Here is a 24,629-nt window from a genome sequence, read left to right as displayed (position 1 = left end):
TAATGGTACACTTTCCCTCATGTCACAAATAATATCTTCAATACAATAACTGTAAATAAGCCCCATGAAAAGACAAACAGACATGAAAAGTCAAATTGGATAAAGGCATCACCCGATTCAACAACCCTTAAAATAACGGAAAGTAGACATAATTAACAGCCTCTGCTTAACATCTAAAGGAAAATGTATGTACTTATTTAAGAACTTTGATTCATTTGAATTTAGGGAGTTTAGCCGATGTAATTTCACAAAAGATAAATATTTATTACTCTAACAGAAGTCATGGAAAATGGAAATTACATTTAAAACACTGTTCTCTCGTTCTCGTCCATTTATTCTAGATTTTTAAGAAAAAAGGAATCCCTGCCGCCTCCACCTCCTACGCTACCATAAACTGCACTGCTAACTCCTCCATTTTCCACCACCCTGTCATTTTCCTTGCCTCAGAAACCGTCCCAATTCGATCTACTCAGGATTTTGTCATTTCCGCCAAGTCAGGCGCAAGCCAACTGCAGACTGATGATGGGTTCAGTTTTACTCGAAGAACACGCCTAAAGCCTGGCCTCCCGGTCTAGCTCATAGTACAGATTCAGCGGCACAGGACGTACTTCCGGATATGGGTGGTTGCGTTCTGCACTGAAGTTAGCAGCTCGGTGGTTAGCAATGAAATAGCAAAGTGCTTTAACGTTATATTTTATGGATACGTTGTTGCAATAGATCAGTGATGCCACATTTAGATAGCTACCTCATTAGCTAGCTAGCTTTCTGGCAGAAGTTCACGACCAAGTTTCCGTTAACATCTCGCACTACATTTTGTATAGCTAGCTTACCCAGCTGACTTGCCTATCACATCGGTTAAAATCAGATCTGAATTTACATCAACGGGAATGAATCGCTTATGACCAAGTGAAATCTGCCGTAACCGTCTTAACCTACGTAGCATCATGTCTGTCGTCGTAGCAACAAAACCGGTTTTGGCTATGGTGGTGCTGCTGGCTTCTGTATGTTGGGTGGGTTGTACTAGTAGGATGAAAGATTCGCAGGATTCTGAAACACAGGAAGATGGGCAGGAATTCGGTGAGTACACTGATAGGCTACCACAAGCCAGCGAAAACATAAGATGCTTTTTTCCCTTACAAAAAACTGCGAAAGTGACAGTACAGTTATGTAGGTATGAGCATTATGTCACACATAGGCTAATTTAAAAATTCTGCCCATAAAATCATCATCATCATAATGAAAAAGAAAACCTGTTCCACTTTTCCACTATGACACCTCATATTCTATTCATAGTCCATTTTAACAGAATTGGGACAATGAATAGGAAGTGAAAGTGCAGACTGTCAGCTTTAATTTGAGGGTATCTACATGGCATCCATATTGCGTGATATGTGTGGGAATTACAGCCCTTATTTTAAGGGAGCAAAAGTAATCGGACAATTGGCTGCTCAGCTGTTTCTTGTCCGGTTGTGTGTCTTCGTAGCATTATAATGCACAAGAAATCTTACAAACGGTCTGGAGTTGATTCTAGTTATGCAATTTGCATTTGGAGTTTGTTGCTGTTGTCTTTCAACCTGAGGACCAAATAAATAAATGCTATTAAAGCAGCCCACCATGAGGCTGAAAAGTCAGAATAAATAGATCAGAAATGTAGCCAAAACATCAAATGGTCCGAAGTACCCCCGTCATCGGTGAAAAATGGTGGAGGTAGTGTTTTGGCTTGGGCATGTATGGCTGCCAAATTGAACCCGACTGACTTGTCTTCGCTGATGATGTGACTGCTGACAGTAGCAGTGGGATGAATTATGAAGAGTACAGAAACATCTGCTCAGATCCAACCAAATGCCTCAAAATTGGATGGTGCTTCACCTTGCAACAGACCACAAACATTCTGCTGAAAGTTTTTCTGGGCCTAAAAGTGGAATTTATGTGACTGGCGAAAACAGTCACTTGTGCTGAATCCAACTGAACATCAGTTTCATTTACTGAAGACAAGACTGGTGGCAAAATGCTCCAGAAACAAACAGGAACTAAAGATGGCTGCAGTACAGGCCTGACAGAGCATCACCAGGGAAGATACCCAGCACCTGATGATGTCTATGGGTCACAGACTTCATTCAGGCAGTCATCAAATGCAAAGGATTTGCAAAAGTACGAAATATTATTTCAGATTATGTTCATTTGTCCAGTTACTTTTGATCCTCTCAAATGGGGGACTGTGTATAATAACGGCTGTAATTCCTACAAAGGATCACCCAAGATGGATGGAAATGCCCTCAAATTAAAGCTGACAGTATTATTTTATTTATTTATTTATTTATATGTATTTATTTATGTAGTTATATATGTATGTATGTAGAAACTCATTAGTTCAATTTGAACTATTCAGAAATCCAATGTCCTGGAGTACAGAGCTAAAATAAAAACACATTTGTCACCGTCCCATTAAAATAAAATAAAAAGTGTATTATTGCTTTATGCTGGTATCATTCTAAAATCATAGTCAGCCTGCACATAATCTCAGATGAAACCATGGTTCATCTGAAGACTGAAGCAGATTAACTGCAGTTTAACTGCAGTTTTATTTGTTGACAATTGGTTGTGAACAGTGTAGTCATACCTTAACTAGAAATTCACTGTCTAATGACAAACTGGATTTTGCCCGAAGCTAATGATCTTTCTTTTCCAATGTGTATTCACGAATTAATAGTTCAGTGTTTTTTTCTGGAAGTAAGTGGCTGTTTGACATTTCAAGCACGTCCGTAATCGTGTCTGGTCCTAATGGGGGGAAACCATTACTGAGGGGCATGTGTTTGCATCAGTGTCAGGCAGCCTGGCCACAGATGCCCTGCAAACACTCCCAACTGTGTATTTATTCTCAAATAAGGACTATGTAATGTGAAGATCAGTATTGACAGCTAATTTTGACTGAAATCCAGCATGCACTGGGCTCCCCTGACCAGACTTTGTGAATCACTGATTTAACTTGTTAATCTGATCAATGAATTTTTTTACATCAACCCTGGGAAACATTTTTGGTTGGATTCATTACATTACATTACATTACAGGCATTTAGCAGACGCTCTTATCCAGAGCGACTTACACAACTTTTACGTAGAATTTATATACTGAAGCAATTTCGGTTAAGTACCTTGCTCAAGGGTACAACGGCAGTGTCCTACCCGGGAATCGAACCTGCAACCTTTTGGTTACAAGCCCAGTTCCTTACCCACTGTGCTACACTCCGATTCAGAACACACACCAAGTTCCAGGCCATTGCCTAGCTAATACACTGATGTGCAACATGTGTTAAGAAGCACATTCCCTGTCACAGAGCCCCTCTGGGTTCAATGAAGTGCCCTGAATTAGCCTAGATATTTTCTGTTTCTGTGGTGAAAGAGTGAGGGAGAACAGGATCTTTTCTGTCTCCATGGTGAAAAAGTGAGAGAATTGGGCCTTTTATGCCTTCGTAGTGAAATGAGTGAGGGCGAACTTGAACTTGTTTGTTGAAAGAATGAGGGAGAATTGGATCTTTTATATCTCCATGGTAAAAGTGTGAGGATACATTTTTTGTCTCCATGGTGAAATGAGTTAAGGAGAATTGGATCTTTTCTGTTTCCATGGTAAAAGTGTGAGGGAAAATGTTATCCTTTCTATCTCCATGGTGAAATGAGTGAGGGAGAATTGCATGTTCTTCATCCCCTGAGAGCCTCTTGGTGACATCAATAGCCTGTTGGTGCAGAACGACATGCTTTGGCTTTCGTGCTCCTGTAATTATCTCTTAGCTTTGCTTCTGCTTAAAAATACATGAGTGATCTTTTACTGGAAAGCCTGCCATGACTTACAAAGGCAATGTACAAAAAGCAGAAAAGTTGGTTTTCAAAAATAGCAGAAATAATATTAATGGCATTAGTGAGGCTATTTTGGTTTGGACAGGTTCATTATTTTAGCTGATGTTTGGTTACACCGATACATTCGTTTTTTTATTAATGTATGCCTAAATCATTTTGAAAATCTGTATTGTCAAAACAGGGGAATGAATCAGAAAAAAATCAGTTCCCTTTAAATTTATATAGGCTAATGATAATCATTTATCAGATTTATTACACTCTTCATTGTGTGAAAAATCTCAAAGTGCTTTTATTGATGAGGTTTGAATAGAACATTGAATGAGCCTCCTTCAACACATTGGAATAAGCTCTCTGGTGGTCGCGATAAGCCATTTTGTGGACAGTGAGCCCTGAGTTCTTGTAATGCTGCTCCAATATGCGCCCAGCCAATTTCATTTTCCTCAGTTCAGGAGTGAACCACCAGGTTCTGATGGGTGCATGGAGAGGCAGGGAGGGCTATTTCAGCTCAGCTTGCTGTGTGACCGCTAGACCACCACCACAGCCAAAGCTGTGGGCTTTTCCAATGTACTTGCAGCCTCATTAAGAGCTCAGTAGAATCCAGGCTGATGCCAGGTTCAGTTAGTCACATAATAAAAAAACCCCTTGTCCATTATATGGTCATGCAGCAGGAGGGATTTATTTTTGAGAGATTGTGCATTCAGAATTTGCCAGCTGTTTTATGGACTTGTAACTGGAGCTGCAGCTAGTTCAGTAGTGGTCGTACAGCACTGAAATGTACTCTGCGTTTTATGGCTTGCCCAATGTACAGAGGTCTCAGTGTTTCCCATTATGACGGGCAGTGTTGTGGCTACACTCTTCGAGCTATAAACCCCAAGTCCTTAACCCTATTAGGTGTAAGACCACAAATGTGAATAGAATGTTTTTAGCTGAACATTCTAATGCAGATGTAACAGTCACTACTGGTAATTGAAATCAGTGGAGCTCTAGAACACTGGATTAGAATTTTGAAAAAAGCATTCCAAAACACCTACACTTTAAAGGATTAATCTACGCCCACTCATACCTCTCCCCCCTGTCCGCTGCCTTTCAGCCACGCTGCGCTCCATGCTGGCGGATTTCGAGGTGCTGCCGGTGTCCAGCCTGGTTCAGCACTCCATCAGCAAGCGGGACGTCCAGACGCAGTCCCACGCCGAGCACCTGCTCAGTTTCACCGCCCTCAGCAGGTGAATCCCCGCTCAGCCATCGCACACGCCTTTCACCCTCAAAAGGTTCCCTCTGCCCGACCACCATTTGTCTCTTATTAACTGCCGTGTTCTTCTGATTGACCCAGGTTAGATCTCATTCGTTGCACCAAAATTGACTTTATATTTTTGACAATCCCCTTAATCTTTATTCAACTTGACTACCATAATTGTTATTAAACATTACTTTTTTTTTTGCAGAAGTGTTTTGCACATGCTTTTTTGTATTGATTCTTTCTTCTTGTATTTTGTTTTTTAGATATTTTAAACTTTATTTAGTGACAAATACGGAGCTGTTCACCAGAGACTTTGAGGCAGTTGTTGTGGACAGCCAAGGAGAGAAGCGTTATGAAGTGCAGACACAGAACTTCTTCACTGGACATGTTGTAGGTGCGCAGCTGTGGGGTTTCTGTCTTACTGTGCATGTCATGACTGATAGCCTCACTGCAAGCCTATTTGTCAGTCTGCTGTAGTGTCTGCCCTTTGATTGGATGCCCAGCTGTCTGTCTTATTGACAGTTTGATATTGATCTGTATATTCTGGTTATCTGTTTGACTCTCTTGTCTGTATATTTCTGTCATTTGTGGAGAAATGGTGTGGAGATGGCAGAAGTGTGTCAGAAGATGAGTATGGCGCCCCTTCTGGTGTTTGCTGTAACTGCGTCTCTCCCTGTGTGTAGGGGATGAGCACTCACGTGTGCAGGCCCATATCGACGGAGATGACTTCTCCGCCCACATCTTGACTCGTGAGGCTGAGTACAACATAGAGGTATGACTGTTAATGCAGAGACAGCAGGGTGATATCGCATCCAGCGATACGAGATAAATTTAGGGCACCTACTGGTGAAACATTGTATGCTCTGTGTGGGCAGTGGAATATTATGAGTGGTGTCATTCCAACACTGTAGGCCTGAATTTGAAGTATGACATATTATAGCTTTCTTTGTTACATGCAGTTTTATATGCAGAATAAAAGTGCTCTATGTGCAATGATAAAAAGACAACTCTTAAGACCCATCGGTGAGGCAAGACTGCAAACAGCCCAGGCCAAAGCCATATAAAAAAGTCATCTCATATTTAGTGTTGATAAAATTGCCTTAACACTGCCTTGGCTGGACTGATTTGCCTGTTTTGGCCTAATTTGGGGCCCCCCACCTCCTCTTCTCTCCCCAGCCACTGTGGAGGTTCACAGAGGCGCCCTCTGGTGGCAGGCTCCTGGTATATCGCTCTCAGGACATTAGGAATATCTCACGGCTGGCATCGCCCAAGGTGTGCGGATACCTGGACATCAACGCTCAGGAGCTGCTGCCAGAGGGGGCGCTAGACTCTGCAGAGGAGGACGACAAACAGCGTGAGTAGGAGAGAAGGAAAGAGTGCGTAAAGAGAGGATGAGAATGAACATGGCCGCTTTACTGAACCGGACAGGCAGTGACCTCCCGTGGTGTCGCCCCACCTCCGCACCCCCACCCCCCAGCAGAGCCCCCCCACCGAGGAAAGCGCCAGGCTCACGACCACAGGAAGAACACCTGTCCTCTGCTGCTGGTGGCGGACTACCGCTTCTTCCAGCACATGGGCCGCGGAGAGGAGAGCATCACCCTCAACTACCTGGTGAGAGAGAGAGAGAGAGAGATCGAGCGAGAGAGAGCGTTGTGTGCCACACACATTCGCTCATTCACTCACTCACTTACTGGCTGAACTCACTCACTTGCTCCCTCACTCACTCACGTACTAGCCAAACTCACTCTCTCACTCCCTCGCTCCTTCGCTCGCTTAACTTTCACTCATCACATCACTCACTCACTCATTCATTCACTGACTTACTCCCTCACTCACTTTCTTATTTACTCACTCATTCACTCACTCACTTACTAATTCACTCACTGACTGGCTGTACTCCCTCACTCACTCACTTGCAAATTCAATCGCTCACTGGCTGAATTCACTCCTTTGCTTTCTCACTGCTGAAGTCACTCACTCGCTCTCTGTTTTTATGAAGATTGAGCTGATGGACAGGGTGGATGACATCTACAGGAATACGTCATGGGATGAGGAGTATAAAGGATATGGAGTCCAAATCCAACAGGTGAGGACGGTGGGAGGCGGGGCTTATGGGACAGGGCGAGTGGCTAAAGGTCTTTACTCCCCTATGTATTTCATGGACATTACTTACAGTGCTATAGTTTTATGAGGTCTACTTTATAATAATATTAATGTTATAATATTATAATAGTAATAATAATAATAATAATAAGCACATGAAGAAGATATTAATTTAAAGAGGCTAGTGAGGCAGTTTGTGTGTCCTTTGTATTAGCTCCCCCCATTGCCCCCCCAGAAATGGTCTCTTCTTCCTCAATCTCTCCAGATCATCATTAATAAAGAGCCCACCCTGGTGCCTGAAGGGGGTGCCCACTTCAACATGCTGGGGAGTCCCATCGTGGGCAAGGAGGTGTGGGATGTGAAAAGGCTTCTGGAGGTGAGGGCCGGTCTCTGTCAAACAGCTATGAAACCCGCTGGTATCACACTGAAGGGAAACCCATCTGCCTCATGGAGCAGAGAAACATGCCGGAATCATACTGCCAAGAAAACCATTTTTCTCACACAAAATATGAGAACTTGCTATAATAGATCAAAAAGAAACCCATCTATATCACAGCATAGAAAATATGCATCACACAGATAAACGAACCTGTCTAACGCCACAGAGAAACACACGTTTCAGATCATAAACAACCTGCCTGTCTCACACAACCTGCTATCTGTCCATCCAGATAGTTTTGTTGAGATTTGACAAGTTTCTAGATACCCACTGTACCTCACCTTGATACAGTGGGCCCCCACGGGACCAACGTTTGTGCTGCTCAAACTGCCAAACATTTGCATTCATCTCTTTCTAAATATAATGAAACGGTTACTCACGAACATCCACAGACCTTGTTGTGCACGGTTTCACCAAAACCTATTTTCCACCAAAGTATGCAAACTGTGTATATCCGTGCAGTCTCAACCAAAGCGCACCAGTATTCTAGGGTGCAGTGTCCACATTATTTTGACAGCTAGGAAGATTGTACACATTACACTTTAGTTCTTTGTCATTTCTCTTATACAAGGCTGCAGCATGACCAGCTGGACCCTTGCTCTTATAGCGGGGCCAGAATCACAGGTTATATAAGGGAATTGTACTGAATTGTATGCAAGACTGTTTTAGTGTTGCTGGCAGTGAGCGCTGTACATAATGTGTGTGGGATTCCTTCAGCAATTCAGCTCGGACATCGCTTACAACGCCTCCACCGTGTGCCTGGCGCACCTGTTCACCTACCAGGACTTTGACGAGGGGACCCTGGGCCTGGCCTACGTCGCCCCCTCAAAGGCCCACTCCATGGGGGGTCTCTGTCCCAAAGGCAAGACCGGCTTAGTTTTGGGGTGTTTCTTCTGAAGGTCACACAGCTTGTATGATTAATTGGGGGGGGGGGCAGGGGTCCCTGAAAACTAAGATGCGTCACAGGATTTTGATTTGGAGGTCTCTATTCGAAAGTTGAGTGGTGTCTTGCAGCTTCTGGACGCCCAGCAAAACCAGTAAAGATATGTGAATTTGTTATTATTTTTTTTAAACTAAGATTTAATTGAGAACATGTATGGTGTTACATTTTCACAAATCAAACATCTGTTTGTATGTTTTCAGTGTACTATCCCCCAGGGTCCCCCAAGAAGCCCAGCTACTTGAACACTGGATTAACCAGCACTAGGAATTATGGGAAAACAATTCTAACCAAGGTTGGTGTCAAGTCTGAATGTTTTTGTATCTCTATTCTACTTCTTGGGGCGCAATAATGAGAACAGATAATTTTGTTGTTTGATAAATGAATATCAAGGTCTGAAGAAGAGTACTTCATGCAAGTTTGAAGCTTTTGTATTTGCCGCCAGTTCAGTGGTCAATCGTTCATTTCCCTGAAGTCAGTGTGTATTCCTGTGCGTTTATATTTTTGTGCTCATAAATTTATGTAAGTAATAGGTTACATAAAAACTTCAATGAAACCTTTAGTTCAGTCCGTCATGAATTTAAATCCATTTGTACGTTAGGGCTTTATAGCAAACATTTCCTGATAATGGTAGATGTACAGTCAGGGAATGAACATTGCTGGTTCAAATAATTTTTTGTTTTTCAAAAGGAAGCAGATTTGGTGACCACGCATGAGTTGGGCCACAACTTCGGAGCTGAACATGACCCTGACAACGTCCCCTACTGTGCACCCAGTGACGACCACGGCGGGAAATACGTCATGTACCCCATTGCAGTGAGCGGAGACCGCGCTAACAACAAGGTACTGCTACACGTCTGTCTGACAACAAGGTACTGATACACGTCTGTCTGACAACAAGGTACTGCTACACGTCTGTCTGACAACAAGGTACTGCTACACACCTGTCTGACAACAAGGTACTGATACACGTCTGTCTGACAACAAGGTACTGCTACAACTTGTCTGACAAGCAGATGTACTCGATACACACCCGTCTGTCAACAAGGTACGATTCACACCTGTCTGACAACAGGTACTGACTGACACGTCTGTCCTGACAACAAGGTACTGCTACACGTTGTCTGACAACAAGGTACTGCTACACACCTGTCTGACAACAAGTACTGTACACCTGTCTGACAACAAGGTACTGCTACACGTCTGTCTGACAACAAGGTACTGCTACACGTCTGTCTGACAACAAGGTACTGCTACACACCTGTCTGACAACAAGGTACTGATACACGTCTGTCTGACAACAAGGTACTGCTACACGTCTGTCTGACAACAAGGTACTGCTACACACCTGTCTGACAACAAGGTACTGATACACACCTGTCTGACAACAAGGTACTGCTACACACCTGTCTGACAACAAGGTACTGATACACACCTGTCTGACAACAAGGTACTGCTACACACCTGTCTGACAACAAGGTACTGATACACACCTGTCTGACAACAGACACTCATACACTCCTGTTCAGTGACTAGATTGTGGTACACACTACACTCTTATCAGTACACAATACACTCTTGTCTAACTAGATACTAGTAGACACTACACTGCTGTCCTATTGGATACTAGTACACTGTACATTCATGTCCAACTAGTTACAAGTAGACATTACACTCTTGTCCAACTAGACACTAGTGCGCGCACTGCACTCCTGCCCAACTAGATACTAGTACACGCTACATTGCTGTAAAAGTAAGTAGTGGTTACAGCTGTATGACCCTTTGACTGTACCCCACAGCGCTTCTCTAACTGCAGTAAGATTTCCATCGGGAAGACGCTGCGCCACAAGGCACCCATGTGCTTCCGGGAGAGGAACAGCCGGGTGTGCGGGAACTCGCGGGTGGAGGAGGGCGAGGAGTGCGACCCGGGACTGCTGCACCTGAACGACAACCCCTGCTGCACCTCCACCTGCAAGTTCAAGCCCCACGCTCAGTGCAGGTGGGGGGGAGTTTGGGCGAGCGCGCTCTCGGTGTGTGTGTGTGTGTGAGGTTCACGTGTGGAGTGACCAATTTCCCCAGGGTTCCTTTTATAGGAACACTGACTGAACGGTTGAAATAACATTTTAGTTCCTATTGTAGACAAAGCCGGACACTGTAGTGGACACTGTGAAGTAACTGGTCCTTTAAACCTTCATGTAATTCTTTTAAACCCTTTTCCATGAGTTTTGCAACTCATCCTCGTAACACTGCTTTCTTCGGGGAACTCAGCGATAGGAACAGCCCTTGCTGCCGGAACTGCACCTTCGAGGGCACGAAGAAGCGATGCCAGGAGGCCATCAATGCCACCTGCAAAGGCACGTCCCACTGCACAGGTGAGTTTAGCCCACACACGGGCACCTGTGTGCTTTTAGAGAACCAGCCTGAGCACACCTGCCAGCAGTGGTCTCTGCTCTTACAGGTGTAACATGCTAACAACATTACGTAGTATTTATAGTGTGCTGTATTTTCAAGCCGAAGTTCTTGGCTAAAGATAGAGACCTGAGATTGTTTTATTTCACTGGAGTATCTTTGTGTGGCCCCGCCTCCTCACCAGGTAACAGCAGTCAATGCCCGCCCCCAGTCAACGCCCCCAACGGCACAATCTGCGTGGACATGGGCCGTTGCCAGGACGGCGAGTGCATCCCCTTCTGCGAGGCTGTGGAGAAGCTCAGGTCCTGCGCCTGCAACGGTGAGCGTCACTCGTTACAATACTGCACACTCGTTACTGCCATCTGCTGGGGAACTGCAGCATAGCACCTTTAAACACTCCTCTGCTGCTCAGGCTGCTTATCACCCCATGCTCATGAGATTCAGGTTTCATGTTTTTGATTAAATCAAAACAAGAACACAGGGAATACATTTTTCAGAAGGCTACCGGTACACTCAAACAGTTCACATAAGAACAGTTTTACCAGCAGCATATTTTGTCCTATTTTAGTTTCTTTGGGGTTGTGTTATTGGGGAGTTTCAGAGTTAGGGGCTTTGAGGGGTAGACAATGATAACATGAGTAACTGAGTGAGACAGTGAGTCACAAGGAGACTCAGACAGCGAGAGTTATTGGGAGACACAATAAGAATGAGTCACCAGGAGACGCAGACTCAGGTAAAAATGTAATATCACCAAGAAGGCATAGAGGGCCCATTCATAATGAATGACTAAATAAACCAACTATTTGTATTGGAAACACAGTTATACGGATAATGTTATTCCAGTTGTGAGACAATGAGAGCGAGTCATAACGAATGAGTTACTGGGTGACAGACAGAGTTATGGGGAGACACGGAGGTGGTCAGACTGATGGTTTCCGCTTGTCTTCCTTCCTCTTCAGAAACGGACGACTCCTGCAAAGTGTGCTGCAGAAACGCCGACGGAATCTGCACCCCATTCAGGAAGCGCACGGGGGACTTCCTCTTCCTGCGGAAGGGCAAGCCCTGCACCGTGGGCTTCTGTGACGAGTCTGTGAGTGGGCGGGGCTATTTACGGGCCCCTTAAGCTGAAGTCCTAAAGCTGAGGAAGCTGTTTTCCCACTGTAAAACCCTATGTGTGAATTCAATGCTGCACTAAAACAGTACACTGGCATGGGCGGCAAGAGCAAACATTGAACTGCTGCCCGTGGTGTGTGTTTGTGCCGCAGGGGAAGTGTATGAAGCAGGTCCAGGATGTGGTTGAGAGGCTGTGGGACTTCATTGATAAGCTGGACATAAACACGTTTGGTGAGTATAAAGGCTCGTCTGGCTGAATCTTTTGGCCGGAGCCGTAGGCCACCGTAATTCAGTGTAGACACTGGAGAGGAGCGACATCTCAGTTTTTCCCAAAAAGGTGTACACGTAATTTGTCTTTCCCCTTCTTTCTCCCCCTGTCTGTCTCTGTCTCAGGAAAGTTCCTGGCAGATAACATCGTAGGCTCCGTCATTGTGTTCTCTCTCTTGTTCTGGATCCCTCTCAGCATCCTGGTGCACTGTGTGGTAAGTCACGTGAATGTGTGGTATGCCCTGTAACTTTGTGGAAGGTCACATGACTATGTGGTCAGTCACGTGACTGTGTTGCTGGTCATGTGACCGTGAAGCATGTCTCGTGATTATGTGGTATGTCTCATGACTAGGGTCACTAGTCTTTCTAAAGCATGTAACCCACAGGGATTTGAACTTGCTTATCCCTGACGGGTTTACACCAGGCATCATGAAGCGACACAGGATACTGTTAAAAAAAATAGTCCATGATGAAATTCATTCAAAAAGTTTATGCTTTACATTTTTATTTAATTTCAATTCATCTGTTTGAATTCATCAATTTTTTTATTAGCTTACCCCTATGATATGACTGCAATTTTAATGTGTGTACACATTAAAGCAAAGGTATAGTACAGCCCTATAAAATATGCCTGTGGTTTCAAACTTGTGTCTGTGGTTCTAATAATAAAATATATCGTAAAAAAATTGTTGTTAATAACCACACTGAATGAGCTGGAACACTGCTGTCAATCATCATTTAGTGGAAATGGGCTTACCAGCCTGGATGCCTGGGGAGGTGTAATGTGATACAGTTACAAGTGCAAACAAATAAGGCGAATAAGTAATATGACCTCGTGCTGAAGGTTGACTCGTATGCTGGTGAGAAAAACTGCTTTGGAAAAATTGGTGACCCTTGTTATGCCACACCGTGTTTGATTGTGTATGCATAGAAGACCAGACATTTACACAAAGATCAGATTTTCATTGTTCGTGGGCCACCACAAGCCAGCTACTCAGTATGTTTAAATTGGTTTCCTATGGGTTATCAGCCCGTTTTCCAACATTTTTGCTATGGACATTGTTACAACGTGCCATGGAGCCGTTACAACTTGTCAGGGCACGTTGTAACATTTGACTTCAGTCTACTTTCAGTTAAACCGCAGTCAACAAGAATGTCCTAGAACTGCACTGATGGCCTGTCGCCATAGCAAAGACAAGTATCTTGTTTGTGGGTGACAAATGGTTACTCTAACATTTCTGTACATTTTTAAAATAAGCTAAACCTAGAAGTATTAGGCTGTGCCCCGGTCCCCATTAGCATAATATCTGAGTCTGATCTGAAATAGGTAGAATATAATAAGAATATGTGACTCTACTGTATTGCTGATGGATTGTCCTCTACGGTGGTTCTGTTTTAGGATAAGAGTCTGGACAAGCAGTACGAGCAGAATACCAAGCCTCAGTTCTTCCCCAGTGTGAGTACAGTGCCTCCTACTGTTCAAGCGAACAGCGGCTGAGCATGAATTGTTTATAAGGGTTTGTCAGATTGAGGGCCACCTGTAGGTCAGCTCAGTGCTGTATGAGCTCAGAAGTGCAGGAGCCAGGCTCAGCATTGACCTCTTCCTCACTGTCCACCCCTGCTCACTTGGAACTGCTGCAGATGTTGGAGGAGCGTAGTAGACCTCTAGCAACAGGTGAGTTAGGTGTGTCACCGGTGGGTGCGTAATATTTGTGTGAGGTGTGCAAAAGGTGTGCAAGGTATGTAACAGGTGCGGTGTGATTGGCAACTGGGGGATGCCCCTGTACCGTTGGATGTTTTTTGTTGTAGCAGGTATGTGAGTGAGGTGAGCGTTATGGAAAGGTTATTATGATCCCTGTCTGACTCTGACCCTGTGTCTGTGCTTGTGTGTGTTTGTGTGTGTGTCTGTGCTTGTTTGTTTGTGTGTGCGTGTCTGTGCTTGTTTGTGTGTGTCTGTGCGTGTGTGTGTGTGTGTCTGTGCTTATGTATGTGCTTTTTTGTATGTGTGTGTGTGTGTTTGTATGTGTGTGTGTGTGTGTGTGTGTGTGTGTTTGTATGTATGTATGTGTGTGTGTATGTATGTGTGTTTGTGTGTGTGTGTGTTTGTATGTATGTATGTGTGTTTGTGTGTGTGTGTGTTTGTATGTATGTATGTGTGTGTGTGTGTGTGTGCTTGTTTGTGTGTGTGTGGTACCAGACCGTGGAAATGCTGAGCAGTGTGGAGTCCGCATCCGTGCGCATCATCAGGTCGCCCCTGGCCGCGCCGTCGGCCGCCGCCGCCGCCCACATTCAGTCCTTTTACCCGCCCCCGGACCCCGCCTCGTCCCCCACCGGCCCACGCACGGCACCGTACCCCACCGGCCCTCACCTGGCCCCCATCCAGGAAGACCCCAGCAACGGCCCAAATCTTTCCCAGGACCCCTTCCCCCCCAGCGGCACCGCCACAGCATCCTACGAGGACCTGACAGAGCACCGCCCCCAATGCAGCCACAGGCCCCGCCCCTTCCACCCGCACAGACAGAACCGCACTGACAGCGAGGAGACCGCGTGCTGAGCGCTGACTGACCGCTCTCAAACACACACACACACACACACACATATACTCACACAGACACACACACTTTACACATACACTCACACAGACACACACTCACATTTTACACATAGACTCACACTGACACTCACAGTATACATACTCTACCCACTCAGAGGAGTGGGTTTAGCATCACAATACAGAATAATGATAGAGTCTCCTCTGGAATCAGCAGTGATCTTAAGGCTGACCTCAAAACCCTTTCTGAAACACACATGAACACACACAGACTCAGGGCACAGTGCTTTACCAATCGCGCAGCTGTGGTGTAGGCTATTTGGTCTGTATCGCAGCTTCTTGAAGCCTCAGTCTTCACTTGAAGGGTTCAAGAAAAATCAACCAATCAACATTCACACTTACCTAAAAAGTTATATGTACACTCCAGCCTTGGGGACTCCTAATCTGCTTTTGTCACTAAGTAAACTAATTAATTACTTGAATGGGATGGAACTTTATCAGGAAATGCGCTGTTGATTCAGCGAAAGAACATTTACAGCCCCTTAGCCACAGGGAGCCGAAACTGTTCTGTAATGTGTGGCATGGGTGTCGAGCTGCATCACCACTGAAAGCCAAAAGCTAATCACTAAGCCAAAGCTCAGGCCTGCTTCCCCCTGGGTTCTAGAGTTCACTGCGGACTCCATATCCCCACAGTGGCTGTGCTCTGGAGTGACTTTAGCTGTCCCAGCACGGAGCTTTCATTTTGTGTTCCTGCTCAGTTTGGCTCGTTATAATTTCAAATGCATCTACAGCACTTCCTGGCTGTCGACTCCCCTGATTGGCTAAGGGTGAGAGGCTAAACACTGGGCTGGTTACCAGGATGACAGCACAGTTCAGGGGCTGTTGCAAACAGAATTGTTTTTGTAGTAATTTAATATTTTTTTATAAAGTATATACATATCTAAATGTGTATGCACATTTTTCCTTGTAATGCCTAATGCGGTCTCATGCAGGCATTCTGTGTGGACTCTGAACGTTCCAAAGCTATTTTACACGAGTAACTCTCAGTAAACTTGCTTGCTCAATATTAGTGCAAGTGCGATGAGAAGAAAGCCATATAGACGGGCATATTTTAAGGAAATATTCACAGCACAGTGAACACCGTAGTAATTATCAACTACTGATGTTTCAGTCGGCTGGGCTCTGTTGCAGTGTGAACCCAGTGACACACAAGCGGTTAACAAATATCTTTAGTGTACTGCATGACACAATGGCACAAGTTTAAATTTAAACCAAAAGTCAAACTGAAGAATGTCACTCAAACCCATAGGTTAGGAGGAGAGAGTGACAACAATCATCTATAAATGGGTTTCTGCTGCTCAGTCAGTACTTTGTGAGCTGTCTGTGATTGTTCAGGTAATTTGTCTGACAATGCCTTTAGTTGCGGTGAATAGTGCCTTTCCGTAATTCAGCCGAAATGTTGTATTAATGTTGTGAAACCGACTCTTCGTGTCGACAGCAACAGCAAACAAACGTGAGACGCATCAGTATCGCTGTTAGCACATATGTAAAGCACTTCTGCACAGCTAAAATGGCAGTGTTCTGTATCAGTGGGTGTATCTCTTTTACCTGCTTGTTGCAAACACTATTCAGTATCTAATACAAGTTGCACTTATCTCAGCAATGGTCATGTCATGTGTTGTGCAAAAGTCCCTTGCTCTGAAATGACTATTATATTGAGCACATTTTTTAGATGGCGTGCACTGACAGTGCTGAGTCGAGAGAAAGCTGGTGAAATGGTGCTCAGCAGAGACAGTTTATATCGGGTGAGATCCCTCACTGTGGTTCTTCCTGTCTCCACTAAAGGGTCTTGGTGCTGACTGCACACTTACAAACACTAAGTCAGTCCAGAAACTGATACTTGGTTGTGAATGTTCCATTTTTCATTCTGGCTCTGGGCTGATACAATTCTGCACTTGCATGGATTAGAATTGTAAGCAAACAAGCAACCAGCTTGTTTAAAATTAATATCTTGGAGTACCAAACACCATAGGAACTCAACAACAGTGAAAATTCCATCTCCTCGGAAAATCTGGTGAGAATACCCTAGATTTTGGGCTATGACTTGTGGTCCATAAGTCTTTTTGTGATGGTTCTTAATGACTGTGGTCCTGATTGTTCAACACAAGTGTCCAAATAAAGATTTATTTTGAACCTCTGTACTGCATCCATGTTGTCATTTGTTGATTCGGCTAAAAACAAACTGGTACAAATGGACCATTGTACTTTTAAAATTTTGAACAGTTCTTACAGGCATTGAGAAACACTGTCCACTACAGTGCAGTAAAACATGATACCAAGGAAACCAGCTGCCAGACGGGCATGCTGTGGCCAATGGCGTGGCAGGAAGGAGGGGCATTGTGTGTATTTCATTCCTCATTTGTCATGTTAGCTGTGACTCAGCAGACAAGGCTCTGGGTTCTTGTTGTCTACATCCCCCCAGTAGGGGAGGATCATGGGTAGTGCATCGACTCGCTTCTCCAGCAGGGCCCACAGGTGCTGGGCCACAAACTGGCTGCCTTTATCAGACAGGTGCAGTCCATCAGACAGGTACGTGGAGAAGTCCTGCGGAAGGTCAAAGACCACAGTGAGATGTTGCATGCATGTGTCATTTTAACATTGTTTTTCTTCTCTCAATTCCCAATGGCGAAGTGCTGTGCCATGCCATTGCTGCACTGTCCACCATCAATTTGGATAGTGCAGGCTAGCCAGCGCCCTATGAAATGTGTACAGCCAGCTCCTGCTTCTGCTTAGTCTGCAGACCACCAGCTGCTCAGCCATTTCACTGGAGGACACCATAAAAGATGCGGCTGATGTAGGCAGACTACAGGTGCTTATCTTGGGGGGGGGGGGGTCTTGTGATTGTGTGTTGAGATGAGGGAATGTGATGAGGTGGAGGAGTCCATCTTGGTTGAAGCCATTGCCAATAATGCGTCGACCAAGAGAGTGATGGACACCATTTCAGAACAGTGAGTGAGGGAACACTGTTCTCAGGCAAGTGAATGAGGGACAATGTTCTCAGGTGTGTGAGGGAAGGACAGTGTTCTCAGGTCAGTGGGTAAGGGAAGGACACTTCTCAGTTCAGTGAGTAAGGGAAAGATACAGTTCTTAGATCAGTGTGAGTGAGAGACTATATGGTGTGGCTTACCTGCCCGCCTCTCTGCATGAGTGTCCAGAGGTCCAGAACTTCCACCCCACACTGCCCCGCTGCCTGGACACAGGCCTCGGCATACTGACCGGCCACCGCATTCAAACGATTCAGAGAACAGCCTGAAAGTGACCACATGCTCAGTTCAGCTTTCTGTCGTGATGTTTCTGGAGAACACACTATATTGTCAACCCTTTTTCTTGGAGTCCTGTGTCTGTAGTTGTCCTGTGATATTTCGTACTTTAGAAGATCCACATAAAACTCAATGTGTCAAGTGAAAATAACAGTCTGAACTCAATCAGTTTATAGCACTGTTATGATACTGTCACATTCAAACACCCGTATAATAGGGATACATTTGAAAAACATAGGTCTGAATTTTTCCGTCAGGGATTACATTGTGTGAAGCCAGATTTAGGTGGTGTGCTAATTTACTGTATACCGTGCTTTGGTTTGTAGCTTAAGTCTGTTTAGATTACTTGCTTGTAGTTTTGGTTGAGAGTTTTGTAATAACACAAGACCGTGACTCTGCATGTTTTAGCTAGCTCAAGGAGCCAGACGTTCCACTGGGTGTGTGCTGTGGAGGCAGCCATAGGTATATTTTAGAATACTTAGTAATAAATGGCAGCTTAGCAGCAGCACCTTCCTTGCCAGGTGAAGGCTCAACTGGAAATTATTTCTTATTTATTATTTCCTTCTATTAACTGTCCTTGTGGTCATACGAAGTCTCTGGAACTGCCAGTCAGCAGTCCAGAAAACAGACTTCATCTCAGCTAAGGCCTCCTTTCTCTGGGCCCTTCTTGGCACTGACAGAGACGTGGATCACACCAGACAATGCGGCCACTGCTGCTTCCCTCTCTTCAGCCTACACCCCCAGACCCAGACACAGAGGCGGGGGCACTGATCTACCCCTGATGGATATTTCCCTACCTTCTCCTTTTATGAATTTGATCTGAAGGAGCTGGATGCCTTGCTCAGCTTCTTCTTTGAGGATAGTATCCCTGTTCTGCTCTTTGGTGTCTTGAACTTCCATCTCCATACCTTCATTGCCCACAAGACCAGCAACCAACTGGACTTGTCTCACCAGGAACTGCCGTACTCCTAACCCCACTGTATCTGCACTCCACAAGGCACTCAGTTTTGTCCTCATCCTCAACTTGTTTGTTTGTGTTCGATATTGTAAACCACTGGATACCTCTCTCATCCCTCATGGAGATGGGCATCTCAGGCTTTGCATAGTTTGATTAGTAGATTAATATCTTGCTGACCGATCCTGGTGACCTGGAGGTGTCCCACAGGGCTTAGTTTTTGGCCCTCTCCTTTTCTCTCTTTATACCATTTAGTGAACCTGTTTTCACTGCTGCATAGCCAATTGCCCCACTGGGGACAAATAAAGTTCTACTTGACTTGACTTGAACCCATCTTTTACACCATTTGGTAAATCCACCCCTTCATCACCCAAGAGACTACTCACTTACTGGTCCTACATTACATTACATTACATTCATTTGGCAGATGCTTTTATCCAAAGCGACGTACAAAAGTGCATTTTCATGATCGTAGACAACTGCTGAACACGGGTTCAGTAAGGTACAATTACTTATTTTGTACAGCTATTTCTAGCCGAGAACAATGAACACTATCCTGGTCTAACATCTGCAAAGCCTACTAGGCAGAAGAATAAGCTACAGTATTAGGACAAATACAATTTACCAAGAAGTGCAGGGATGGGGCAACATGTAACAAGTGACAGGAAAAAGGGTTTTTTTTTTATTTATTTTGAATTTTTTTTTATTAATACAGCGTGGTGGTGGTTAGTCTAGGTATAGTCTGAAGAGATGAGTCTTCAGGCCACGGCGGAAGATGGATAGTGAGGGGGAGGTTCGGAGAGGGACGGGGAGTTCGTTCCACCACTGTCCTAACCCTTGTAATCTTTTGCTTGGACTATTGTAAATCCATGCTTTCTGGCTTAACAGCCTGTGCCACACGGCCACTGCAACTAGTCCAGAATGCTACTATCCACCCTTGTCTTTAAAATTCACATATGCCAAACAACTTCTGAACATCCTTTGCTAGCTTCTGGTGGCTGCTACCATTTCTAAAATCCCTGACACTGGTATACCAGGCCGCAAATGGTACTGTTCCTTTCAATCTTCAGACAACGATCACACCAGTGTGTGCTCCAACCAGACCTCTCTGTTCAGCATCCTCTCCCCAGCTGGCTTTCCCATCTCAACAATACCTAATCACCTAACCCCTCTCAACACCTAATGACCCCACCCCCAGCTCCCCTGCCCTGCCCCTCACCTTTCATATGGCACTCTTTCTCCCAGTCCGGCTCATGGAGGGGCGGTGGAGTGATGAGGATGACTTTGTCTGTGGACACTCCCACAGAGGTTAGATGGCCGACCATGTCCTTCAAGTTCTGCGTGTACTCCTGCAGGGGCACGTGCTGTTGTGGGTTCTTCTCTGCAAACAGAAGGATGGGTCTTCAGCTCTAACACTCACCCAACATACCATGGGCAAACCAGCTAACTCCGCTCACCCACACGCAATGCCACATGGTCACATGTTCTAACCACTCGTTCCATGTACCACTCACGCACATTCAACACTGCTTGTCCGTAACCCACACCACTCACATGCTCAAAGGACTTCCTCAAATACTGACGCCACCTTAAAATCACTCACGTGGTTGCTATTCCACATCTATAATTAATATACTGTATGTTTTATATTCCATCTCAATAATATGACAGATATACATTTTATTCTGTTGCATTTCTGCTCTACATTGCTGTCATTTCAGGATATTATGTGGTAGCTGGACTCAAATGCTTGGCTAATACATGAGTGCTTTTAATATTCAATTGATGCTGTTACTTTGTAAATTACCTGCGATACAATGGTACATAATGAATTCATTGTTCCAAAATCTGTGGTGAATCAGTTAAAATGAAACTAATTTCAGAAAACTTGCTTGCATTCCTTGGTGTTGGTATTCTGTAGGCACAGAACCTGTGTGTCAGTGGCTTGCATCGTGCATGACAAGTCCATGAAATGTCATGAGTCATGTGGAAAAAACACTGACCCATCTAGGGATTATGGCCATTTCTCCCTTGTCCTTACCTTGCTAAAGAACAGCATTATACACAAGAGGAACATTGCTCTCTCCCTCTCTCTCACTGTCTCTCTCTCATGTGATCAGTCAACAGAAATGAAAGTTGATCCTTTCAAATCAAAGCTAAAATGTAAAATGTTTAAATTACCTGGTAACTAGCACTCATTGGTCACAGACCCAGGGACAATAAAACAGGCGTAGGAATGAATGACACGTCCTGACATTTCACATAGAAATCAGAGAGGATCTCTCCACCAATCACAAAGTATGTTGCTAACACCAAATAGAACAGCACTAAAGGAAACTGGAGGATACCTAATGGCCACATATTATGCATAATGGATAACAGAAGTACAGCCAGAAAGAATCCAACAATAACTGTGAGCAATGTCCTCTCATACACTGTGATTTGTGGAGCTCCTCTGTGCTTTCTGTCTAAAAGTGACAAGACATAATTGCCATCCCTATTTTACTATCCCCAAACCCAGGACCTCTTTACCTAGCTCACTGACCCAAATCCAGGAAGTCCTTACCTGCTAAAGAACAGTCGTTAGCTCCAAAGAAAATGGTGACAGCTGCAATGCTTGAATCTGCACTGCTGTTGTCGATGACACGAGGTAGAGCAATCTTAGCCCACTTGGTGTTGTAACCGGACAGCCCTCTGTTCACGACATCGCATTTCCTTAAAGATGAAAGAGCCTTGATTACAGCTAATCATAGCACAGATCAGGATAAGGGGGTATAAACTGGAAAATATGTTTATTTGTAGTGTCTGAATGAGCAACGTTAGAGAAAGCTATTAATACCTGCTCACTCCAGAGTGGGCTGGGGTTTGAAATGATCTTCTGAAATTGCTACCCAAAGCTATTGCCAGATCTATTTATTGGTCAGTATACTATTTATAAGACAATTTCCCAAAGTACACCTAGATATAATACATAGTATAGCGGTCTTGCGACTCAGACGTTCATTTCAGAGGCCGAGCACGGCCTTTGCACCCTTGGGTAAGGCATTTAACCTGAAATGTTCAATATTCAATTGTATAATTGGATTGTATTTAAAAAAAGATGTAGACACATGTAAGTCACTGTGGATAAGAGGGTCTGCTAAATACCTACGTGTAAATGTAGATGATTGCCACATGACAATGCCAGTATGCAGATGCCCTGGTCAGTAGATAAGGGCAGCTGACTTCAGAATCAATTTACCTCCAAGGACTCACCTGACAAGCTTATCTGCTATTTCAGAGCCCCATCCATTAGCTTGGAAAGAAAACTGGGGGAAAAAATACCACAGACTTGTTAATTTGCAACTGTGACATCCAAAAAACAGCCAAACACTCCCAATATACATGAGTATTTAAGTTATGTCTGTGTGGTTGTATTAGCAGTCTGGACACCATGGTTTAAATTCATGGTTACATTAAATCCAACCTGTCAGTGATAAGAATAGTCAGCGTAACTATCTAAAATAATAAAGTAGCAGGCATGCAAAATGTTACCTATGATCTAGTATTGCAAAATAAATTAAAATGAACTTGATGAAAGCAGAAATGATATAAGAAGTTTGCGAACAAGCTTAATAACGTTACTGTCTGTAGACTTGGCGACAAACTACTCGTGTAGTAAAATCACTGACGTCTGAACGCGACTAATACCAAAAACTAGTACATTGCACATTCTATGGAAAATACCATTTGCATACCTGTGTTATAGAGTCCCCAAACAGTACGACTTTGGGCCAAATAATTCTCTTTAATTGTGACATAACTATCACTTTCAGTTGATCACACGTCCGGACTGTCGCTCCTCAATGATATAGCCTTTATTGACGAATCAGTTTGGAGAATAGTAGAAAATTGTTCCACGCCCCGCCGTAATCGACCCTTCTTATTCGTCCAATGATTTGAGTGACACACACTTCAGCCTACAACAGCAAACCTAAATGGTTTTGCCGGCAGAAAAACTGGGGATTCTTAAAGAGCTAGGCGTACCAGTGCAGAACATCATGTCTACAGTGCAGAACGGTAATATGGGTATGCCGCTCCAACCACAATTTTTTGTCCATTGGTGTATGTTAGGTGAGGTTATTCAGACTATGACTTATCGGCAAATTACGTTTATAATTACGTTTATTGAAAACAGCCCAATATTGTATATTTTGATATATTATTAAGAGCTCTTACCCTCCATTCCCTGGCTGGAGAAATTTTCAAGTGTTCTGTCATTATTAGCATGAACCAATCAAAGCATTTTTCTTTCACAGAGAAACAATATAATTGTTCAAATCAGCAATTCAAAGATGAGAAGTAGCTTAACCCATTTAGCCATTCATGAATTCTCATCTCTACTCACTGGCACAGGGGTAAATCTGCCCTCTGGTGCAGAGGCCATGAGGAGAGATTTTAAGGTTATGCAAATTACCTGCCTGCTGGTCAGGATCTGCGGATTGACATTCAGCGCAGCCCAGCAAGGTCCTGCTGATAGGCCCCGCTCTTTAGATCCAATTAACACTGCCATTACAGTGTATCGTCATTATCATGCTTAAGATGCTTCTGCTGCTTAGTGAGAAGCCAATGAATATACAAGAAAGGTTAACAGACTGAGCTGTGGAGAGAGTTTCCATGAGAAACCCATGTAATCATTGCAGGCTGAGGTTCTTCTGACGTAAATGTTTAATCAAAGGGATAAGCAGGCACTATTATCTTATGTACCATGTACAACTTAATAAATCAGCAGGTCCAGAACACTTAACTGTGCTGTTTAGCAGTCTTGTGACCACACTTGTCACAGGCTTGTCAGGTTGCAGGTTTGAATTATGTGGGACATCATCAATGTACTCTGGTACAGATCATCTATAGAAATTCATACAATTTTGAACTTCACCCATATGAATTGATAAAATATAAGTTTTCATCTGCTAAGGAAAGTAATAGAGGGCTGAAGGTTTGGTTTTTTGGACTTCTTAAAATGCTGATCACAAATGCACTTAAAATGTGAGATTCTGAGGATACAAACACGTCTGGGATCAGATAACTTGGACTTAACGCATTCCTTCTTTGCTATATAGCTAATGAGTATGTGCCATTATCCCTTCCCACCTGTCTGTACTGTAAGGAATCTGCTCAGGTATTATATAATATGAAACACTGCATACACTGCCCACCAGATGAAGCACTTGAGGTATCAACAGCAGAGAAAGGGCTTTGAGCAGAAATGTTCTTAGGTTGTAGCCAGTTGTTCTGTCTGCTGAACCACCAAGTGTCAAGTTGCTGATTGCTCAAACTGAGTGACTGTGGCAAATGTGCTGGATGTACAGTTCTTTGTTTGTTCTACCCAGAGTGATTGTCATTTCAGTTAGGTGAAACTGGCAGTTCACCCTAAAATGAAACGAAATGGAGGTACTGTATG

The 24,629-nt window shown here is 44.1% G+C and overlaps 2 protein-coding genes across 5 annotated transcripts; one reads left to right on the top strand and one right to left on the bottom strand.

The window, feature by feature from the left end:
• Window positions 1-463: 463 nt before the first annotated feature.
• On the top strand, window positions 464-16,574 carry LOC135252407 (disintegrin and metalloproteinase domain-containing protein 17-like). Of its 4 annotated transcripts, none has more exons than XM_064330426.1 (20): window positions 464-1,077; window positions 4,943-5,075; window positions 5,353-5,483; window positions 5,773-5,861; window positions 6,266-6,443; window positions 6,567-6,700; window positions 7,089-7,175; window positions 7,458-7,568; window positions 8,349-8,493; window positions 8,775-8,866; window positions 9,262-9,414; window positions 10,371-10,570; window positions 10,840-10,943; window positions 11,165-11,299; window positions 11,940-12,070; window positions 12,246-12,324; window positions 12,487-12,575; window positions 13,760-13,816; window positions 14,002-14,035; window positions 14,558-16,574. In XM_064330426.1, the coding sequence occupies exons 1-20, from the start codon at window positions 945-947 to the stop codon at window positions 14,890-14,892; spliced, it is 2,550 nt and encodes an 849-aa protein (XP_064186496.1). In that variant the 5' UTR covers window positions 464-944; the 3' UTR covers window positions 14,893-16,574. The 4 variants fall into 4 exon arrangements, with proteins under 4 accessions (XP_064186496.1, XP_064186505.1, XP_064186512.1 ...); XM_064330435.1 differs by having other exon boundaries at window positions 467-1,077; window positions 6,570-6,700; XM_064330442.1 differs by lacking the exon at window positions 14,002-14,035 and having other exon boundaries at window positions 467-1,077.
• Window positions 16,575-17,065: 491 nt separating this feature from the next.
• iah1 (isoamyl acetate hydrolyzing esterase 1 (putative)) lies at window positions 17,066-23,083 on the bottom strand. The gene is made up of 6 exons (XM_064330413.1): window positions 22,924-23,083; window positions 22,442-22,494; window positions 21,753-21,901; window positions 20,406-20,567; window positions 18,099-18,220; window positions 17,066-17,515 (listed from the first exon to the last, which is right to left on the bottom strand). Exons 1-6 carry the CDS (start codon window positions 22,984-22,986, stop codon window positions 17,339-17,341), a joined length of 726 nt encoding a protein of 241 aa, XP_064186483.1. The 5' UTR covers window positions 22,987-23,083; the 3' UTR covers window positions 17,066-17,338.
• Window positions 23,084-24,629: the final 1,546 nt, after the last annotated feature.

Source organism: Anguilla rostrata, chromosome 1 (genome assembly GCF_018555375.3).
Source record: "Anguilla rostrata isolate EN2019 chromosome 1, ASM1855537v3, whole genome shotgun sequence".
Classification (NCBI taxonomy): Eukaryota; Metazoa; Chordata; class Actinopteri; order Anguilliformes; family Anguillidae; genus Anguilla; species Anguilla rostrata.
This window is presented reverse-complemented; position numbering and strand designations above follow the sequence as displayed.